Consider the following 8589-nt stretch of genomic DNA (forward strand, 5'->3'; position numbering starts at 1 on the left):
CTTCCATTTGCAGAATGAAAGTGCGGACTCCCGCTGGCAGTCCAAGAAAGAAAGAAACAATCCTTTTCAGGCAATGAATATATATGGGGGGGCACCATCATGATAGTAGGCTTTGCCCTCCCAACATATATGCATTCACTACCCACTTGGAATAATTCCAGTGTGTGCTATTGAATGTGTGGACAGATCTCTTGGCACTTCTGGGCGCCCTGCTCCTCCAGAGCTCTTTGCAAAGCCAACTGCATCTACAGGGGTATTTTCAAAAGCTACAGGGAATATGCATTTGTAAGGACAGAACCTGCCGCCCTCCAAAACATGGCAATTGTACATTGTACATGCATTAAAATATTTTTAAAACCCTAGAGAATGAAAATTCTAATTCAGCATAGCAGTAGATCAACAGCCTGGAGTACCTTCAGCAATGTAAGCAGTGCTTAGTTGCTCTGCCAGTTTCATTTCTCATTGGCGGTATCCTCTGGTTTGTAGTGGCAAGTCGTGTGTGTGTGTGTGTGTGTGTGTGTGTGGTAAGTGCAGCTTTTCATTCATGCTAAAAAATTATTTTGAGTCACACTATTCTCTGAGCTACTCTTATGAGTTGAAATATCTTCTATCTTGTTGTTTTGAATATCTTTATCCATAAGGTGAAAGAAGTGTAAGACATTTTATTCCTTTTCGAAAGTTTTGGCAAGTCACCTTGACTCCATTGCTTTTGGTGTGGAGTGATGCCTTCTCTCGAGGCTGCATTGCCACTCTGTGGCCAGTCAAACACAGCAAAGGACAGAAAGAGCAAGTATTGACTAACAAATACAAGCAAGAGGGCACCTAGGAAACATACCACAATAATTTTATGAGGCTATTGCTTAGAGAAAAGTATTAAATTTCCTTTGTGTTCATTTAGTTCAACAGATAGTTAATATGTTAGCTGAACATACACTGTTCAACAGGATAAAAGCTTCTCAAGCATATTCTTCTATAATCAATATGCTAACACAAAGCACTATTCTTTATTGTCAAAGTTCTATCCTTCACATTATACTCCCTAGTAGTGTTGAATTGCCCCCCGCCCAAAAAAAGAACATTTAAAAAAATGCATTCGGGTATTTGCAACCGTAATGAAGTGGTCTGTATGCAAGGAGTGCATGTATAATGCCCCTTAATGGGAGGCTTTAGCTTGGATCCTAACTAGGCTTCAAAAGGAAGGGCTTCTTCCATTTATGGACAAGACCAAGATCCAACAGATGACCATGTTGCTTGAAGGGTGGGGAAAAGCAATTTTTGCTTATTCATCCTTCCTCCTTCAGTTACCCCACAATGCTCAGGAGAATCACCCAACCCTCTGGAGCAGATTTCTGGGGTTGTAAGGGAAAGGGGGAATCGGGAAGAGTTGCCTTCCCATTCCTCCAACAATGGGAACCTCCCAGAACATAGCTGTCACAGGGTGGACCTGCCAGCAGGAGAAAACAAAGGATTCTCAGCCTAGGCATCTATGTTGGATGGAGGCTTTGAGCAAAGTATCATTGGTTTGGAATGCTAGAGACAGGAAGAAGCTGATTAGTGAAATATATTCCCTGGTTTCTAGCTTTCAGTTGACTAAGCTTCTCTCTGTGCTACAGTAGCTTGGATAGCTCTGTTGGTAGATCATGGGACTCTTATTCTCAGGGCTCAGGGTTCGAGCACCTCTTTGGGCAAAAGATCCCTGCATTGCAGGGGGTTGGACTAGATCAGGGGTCAGCAAACCTTTCCAGCAGGGGGCCGGTCCACTGTCCCTCAGACCTTGTGGGGGGCCGGACTATATTTTGAAGGAAAAAATGAACGAATTCCCAGGCCCCATAAATAACCCAGAGATGTATTTTAAATAAAAGGACACATTCTACTCATGCAAAAACACGCTGATTCCCGGACTGACCGCAGGCTGGATTTAGAAGGCGCTTGGGCCGGATCCGGCCCCTGGGCCTTAGTTTGCCTACCCATGGACTAGACCCTCATGGTCTCTTCCAACCCTACAGTTCTATGATTCTATGATCCATTGATAAAATCTCCGATCACCTATATCAACTTGTCCAAATAGCTACCTTGCATGTGTGAAAGGCCTGTTTCATCTGTTACAGGCCTGTTTCCATGCACATCCTCTCTATTAGTCCTGATAAAAAATACACTGCTAATCTGTTACTTATGTTGAAATACTTGATCAAGTTTGCATGCTTAAAGGATTTCGCTCAAAAAGTCTGTCTCTAAAACTCTGAATGATGAGGTGAGAGAATGAAACAAAGCTAAGCTGGCAAAAACTACTGATGTACTTTGTACACAAGGTGTGCTTTTCTCTATCTCAGTCTGAAACTTTTGTACCGAAAAAGGGAAGGCAATTTTTCTGATATGGTATGCCTACCTCTGACAATATTTGTTTGCTTGCAATATAATATTAGTAACAACACCTACATTTGTGAAGTATTGGTATATGTTAGTGAAATATACAAATACTTCAACAGGTTACTGATTGTAGATGCTGACTACCAAGGCTCAGTTATTGTCAGAAATTGTCTTTGTGCAACTTCTGCTTCACACTAGGGAAGCAGTTAGTGCAAGTTTTACCTACAGCTTTTTGTGGTCAATGTAGTTTACTGTGTTGTAATTATAACTTTCAGTGGAAGATTTTCTAATTGTAGTTTGTACCAGAAAGCTAAAGTTTTCATTAATTAGTAAGAAATATAAATGGAAATATCACCTAATACAAGCTATGTTTTCTTCCAAGGTGATCCAGATTCTACAGTCTTGTTAATGGATATTTGAGAAAGAAAACTGTCAATTGCATGGCATGGCTAAGAAAAGCCCACCAGGACGCAATTCTGTTGTTACTGGTATTTTCCGGTATTTTCGTTATTTTCAAGTTCTTTGTGGAAGATGTGGGGAAAACAGGTGTTTTTTGCTTTGCAGACTATCCTCTTAGTGGCTGCTTCTCATTTAAGCTTTAAATTAAATCCTCTGTTTACAACATACAAATTGCTGCAGAGTTTATCAAGTCATCAAAAGCAGCACTAACAACTAACAGCTGAATTCATAATCACCACATATTTTGCAAATGTCTGCATTAAAAGAACAAAAAGGTGATGAAGTCATTAACTTCCCCAAGTTAACAGAGAGAAATGTGCTTTAAAAAGCATTTTTGAACCTTGTAAAGCAAATAACATTTACTATTTTCACTTGAAATTGCAACATATATCTGTACTGATGTAAACTACTTAAAGGCAAATTCACCTGAGTCTAGTTTTAGAACCAAAACAAACTTATCCAATGAGCATAATACAAGACAGGAAACTCCAATTCTAATTAGGAAGATAAACAAAGAAACAAAGAAACCTACATGACAAATTCAAACTCTCTTAATGTACCAAACTATGTAGGTCAGTCCCTCTGAATCTCTCCCAGTCATGCTGATGGTGGTTTACGGGAGTTTCATTCCAAAATATCTGGAGGCCACAAAGTTGGAGATGAAGGTTGGTCTATTGGCTAGGAAAATTAAGATGCAATCCGCAATGGAGCTAATTTCTGAGTAGACATGTATAGGATTGCATTACTGGAGAGTTTTGGCATTTCAGGTTTGAAATACAATTAAATGAGCTATCAAGCAAGTGTAGAAAAAGATTCCAATTGCAGTAAATGCAGCCAGGATTGTAAATAAAATTGGGGGGTAGGGGTGGGATCCAATATGTAATTGTTGTTTTCGGGTATAAAATTAATATGTATGTGAAATAATCTGACTCTGTTTCATCTATCCCACAGATTTTATTAACCCACAAATAAATGACTAAAACATATTTTGCTAACTTGCTCTTGCAGTAGGTGACTTTAAAACACTGGACTCACAAAAAACAAATAAACCAAAAAAGTGTTTTGCCGAAAATTGTGTGATCAGGAAACTAGGAAAAATAACAAACAGAAACTGTAATGGCATATCAAGTTTTAAATTTACCTATTTTTTAATTGTTCAGAAAACTTACTTTTCTCAAATATTGTCAATGTAATAATAAAATGCATCAAGTCCAGAAAGATTACAGTGTAACATTTGCCATTTGTCTTTACCATATTACGTTTCTTATGAAACGCTGTGTTAACTGAGACTGTTCTCAGAACTGTAGTAATTCTGCCTGAATATTGCAAAATACAATTCCAAAGGCGCAAAAAAACTGCCAAAAGTAAGCACTTTTAAACCCTGTTTACTTAACAAAGAAAAAATGAAGCACATGGTTAACTGTCCTATTAAGAATCAATTAGAATTAACAGTGCTTAACTTACCCTGGATGGTGACCTTATTTTTACCAGCTCTATAATAGTGTAGGTACATTTCTAAATAACTGTAGGAAAAACTTTAAATAATCCAGGCTTTTTGTTGTTGCTGGCCAACAGGCCAACAGGCAATATTTAAATTCTAGAAAGCTTCAATACAGTGTAAACTCTATTGTTCCAAAATAATACAATATATCATTGACTTGCAATTGTACAGTGATATTCAGTCATATAGCAGATAAATTGATATTTTATAGCTTACAATGTCATACTTTTTCATATATTTGTGAAATTATTTGTTTTATTAATATATACTAATGGATATATAAAGAATCTGAACAAATAATAAACATATAATACACTGACCTAACACTGGACATAATAACATGCTACTATAATATATAGTCCACTGATTATTTCAGAATAAACTGTTCTCATGTATTATAATTTGTATTTTTTGCAGTTGCATCATATTCCCTGGTAGAACTATACTGAATTAGGAAACACTCACAAGGGATTGTCTTCTCCCCCATGCCCAGAAATCTGGAGAACCCCAGAGATTCAGAACTGACTGCATGTTATTATTGCATCCTATTGATATTTCCTGGCAGTATTTCTGAACAATCATTCACCAGATTATTTGCTTTGAATTTGTACTGTATTTCAGATTTCATTTGCAAATCATTTTAAACCCTGGAGTTTGCTCTAGATTTAGGATTCGTAAAATCAGTGACATAAAAAGCTGTGTCAAACAGAAAATTGCATCAGGCGCAGCTTCTCTAATCATCGCTCTACAATTAAGGGAAAAGTCAATGTTGCTAAAATCCTCTGTTCTCCACTATCAAAGGCCCAGAGGTCTCATCCCACCCTTGATCTGACAACCCTTAAATAAATGTTAATCTAATTTCAGAACTTTCCAGAGAAATGCAAGACTCACCAAATTGGCTGGTTTGTTCTTCATTGGGGCAGGTGAGCTTTATTTAACAGTTTGACCAGTACGAATCCACTTGTCTGTTCTTCATTCTGTGAAGTCTACATACAGCAAAAGTGCAAGTTTAGCCAGCAGATCTGCATTCAGCTGTGCAGGTGAGGAGAGCAAGGAGTGTGTTAAGACTTCTGGCGTGTTGCTTCTGCCACAGGTTGGAGTGACTGGCTTTGGCTGATCTGCTCTTCTCTGACATTGCTGCCTATTGAGCTGCAGATGTGGGAATGAAGCCCTAATCACCCTGTGCCTAAGCTGACTCTTACAATAAAACCCTCGTGTTTTTGTCAGCTGTGGAGATAATCAATTCATGAGGAAGTGGGGGGCTGCCATCTGTCACCTGAGTTAAACTGATCAATTTCCTCATCTGGGTGCTTATATTGCTTTTAAAACTAGGTGATAATTATCCCAGCTGGTTTTAAAGTGCTCTGTGAACTACGCCACATTATTAATAATGGTGTTAAATGCTTTCAGACATAAGAAAACCTTTGGGTCTGCATCTGTTTGTAGACTGAGCAGTTTTGTTGGTTGAAATTTGCTGGATTCTTAAGGAAACAAATTTCCCCTTAGCACACTGCCATGTATTTTTCTCCACAGAGTGAGTTGTTACTTGAAATAAATGTGTACCATTTGACACAGGGAATGGCACTATATAGGTAACCAATGGTCGGAAGAATTAACACTAACAGGCTATTTCATTATTTCTGAGCTGATGAACACTGAAAAGTGCTTAATTAATATAACAGTATCTTTAATTTATTTATTTCTGAATTGATGAAAACAGAGAAGTGCTGGCTGTGTTGGGATCAAACACTCTTGTGTAACAATATTTAGGTATAGGTAAAGGGACCCCTGACCATTAGGTCCAGTCGTGGCCGACTCTGGGGTTGGGGCGCTCATCTCGCTTTATTGGCAGAGGGAGCTGGCATACAGCTTCTGGGTCATGTGGCCAGCATGACTAAGCTGCTTCTGGCGAACCAGAGCAGCGCATGGAAATGCCGTTTACCTTCCCACCGGAGCAGTACCTATTTATCTACTTGCACTTTTATGTGCTTTCAAAGTGCTAGATTGGCAGGAGCTGGGACCGAGCAATGGGAGCTCACCCCGTCGTGGGGATTTGAACTGCCGACCTTCTGATCAGCAAGCCCTAGGCTCTGTGGTTTAACCCACAGCGCCACCCACGTCCCTAACAATATCTATATACCACTTATTAGAATAAAAGATCTGTAAGTGATTTGTATTCATTTAAGACATTCATTTAAAATACCAATACAAGCACTAAAACCAACTTAGCTTATAAAATTAAAATACAAAATAAAACCAGTAATTTAAAAACAAACAAACCACCACCACCACCATACACTTAACTAAATTCACATGCCTGGGTAGGCTTGCTAGAGCAATTATTATTCTTATTATTTAAGCAGGCACCAAAGATAGTAGAGTGAAGTTGCCTGCCTAATATCAATGGGCTGGGACTTCTGAAGTGCAGGTGCTGCCTCACCAAAAGATACGTTTCTTGCAAGTGAACAGCACATCACATGTGGCACTTGTAAATGTGCCAGTTCTGCAGATTTAAGAAATGGTATTTCATGCTCTAGTGTCTGTCATGTTCATTAATATTTTCTATGACCCGTAGGGAACAATGGATCTTTCTCACAGAAGAGGAATCCGTGAAAGTGGAACCGGGGCAGATCCTGATTCCTCTGCTTCTTCTTCCAGAGCACCACACCAAGGAGAGGGTGGTGGGGCTAGTCCTCCTTTTGGCACTCCAAAGAAAGGTGTGCAAGTACCTCCTTCATCCAGTGGGCACAATGACAAAGTGTGACTCACATGCACTTCCTGTAACGTACATGGAAGAGTCTTGAGGCAGCAGGTCCTTGCCTTAGCAAGTGAGATGTCAGTGAGCCTTCTATGGTGCGTGCAGACGATGTTTATGCCTCACTCCATTTCCTCTGTGTTGGGTGGTAGTGAGATGCCTTCACTGACAGTACAAGGTGTGTTGCACTTATTTATAGCCCAATGATTTTATCTCCTGGTGTTCAACTCCAGGTGATGTCTCTACAGACAGATGGGGTGGAGCAAATCATTCAAGACAGACAGCTGTGGGGATCAGCATAGCTGTCAGCTTTTCCCTTTTCTTGCCCTTTTCCCTTTTCTTGCGAGGAATCCTATTCGGAATAAGGGAATTTCCCTTTAAAAAAGGGAAACGTTGACAGCTATGGGGATCAGGCTGGAGCAAATCTGGAAATTGGTTTCAGCAACAAATAACCCTATCCAAGTAAGGACTTGTAAGCAGACCAGTGGCATGGTGCCCTGTGGGAGCCTCCAGCCCCATGAAACAGGACATATTGCAGTGCAGACCAAGGGGCATATTACATATGTTTTCTTTTCCCCTTGACAATTTATTCTTTGTAAAATACATTTTCTAACAAATACAGTACCAATACTAACAGGCAACACTGTAGACAGTGGTAGTATATTAAACACTGGTTTTATCCAACATTTTGGAAATACTTTATTAAAAAGTGAGTTTTACCCAATTTTTAAAAACACAACAGAATCTGCTACATTAATCCACTACATTATTTTTGTTGTACTTGATCTTCCCATCCCATCAACAATATTATGATCCAAGGAGGAGGAGGATTTTAGTATTATTAAGACTTGTTAGTCGCTTGATTCTTGGAGGTCCCCAAGTGACTTACAACACATTAAAAAGCATTAATATAAACATATTACGTACATCCTAAAAGCAACAGTCACAGGAAACTTTGGCAGCACACTTATAACAAAATATAATAGCCTGCCAAAAGTCTGTGGGAAAGGTAAGTAAGAAAAATGTTAGTAAAGGCATCAGGGCAGTTTCACAGAACTCCAACTGAAAAAGCCCTGTGCCTTGTCACCATCTTCCAGGTCTGTGTCAGGCAGAGAGAGGACCTGGAAATGGGTTCTGGATGAGATCTAAGGGGCCAGGGAGGAGATGCATTCCAGAATATATTGGGGTCCTGAGCCATAAAGAGCTTCTAAGGCCAAAACCAGAAATGGGTTCAGAAGCATTCAGGCTGCCAGGGTAGTTGTAACAGAATTATTGCTATGTGATGGGGAGGGGGGTTGGCCTTGCACATGTCAACAGCAGCCGCATTCTGAAGATTCTGAATCATTTTCAGAGTTACCTACCATAACTTTGCATATTGCTGCCTTAATGATCCCCCCTCACAATCCCAGCTCCTATAGAAAGTGAATTCAGCTATGGATTCTGTGTAAATCATGCTCATACTAGCACATATTATGGATTGAACCATAAGAATCAGTGCCGGATTTAT

The 8589-nt window shown here is 39.5% G+C and overlaps 1 protein-coding gene across 1 annotated transcript in view; it reads right to left on the reverse strand.

The window, feature by feature from the left end:
* The window catches only part of TRPM3 (transient receptor potential cation channel subfamily M member 3), a gene marked incomplete at its 5' end in the record, with an annotated part of 449010 nt that extends 443566 nt beyond the window's left edge, over positions 1–5444 (reverse strand). The window contains one exon of the mRNA XM_081213521.1: positions 5219–5444. Within this exon, the coding sequence (XP_081069647.1) occupies positions 5219–5242 (24 nt within the window). The remainder of the gene's footprint in view (positions 1–5218) is intronic.
* Positions 5445–8589: the final 3145 nt, after the last annotated feature.

This window comes from Podarcis bocagei (assembly GCF_964188305.1).
Source record: "Podarcis bocagei genome assembly, chromosome: 11".
Taxonomy (NCBI): Eukaryota; Metazoa; Chordata; class Lepidosauria; order Squamata; family Lacertidae; genus Podarcis; species Podarcis bocagei.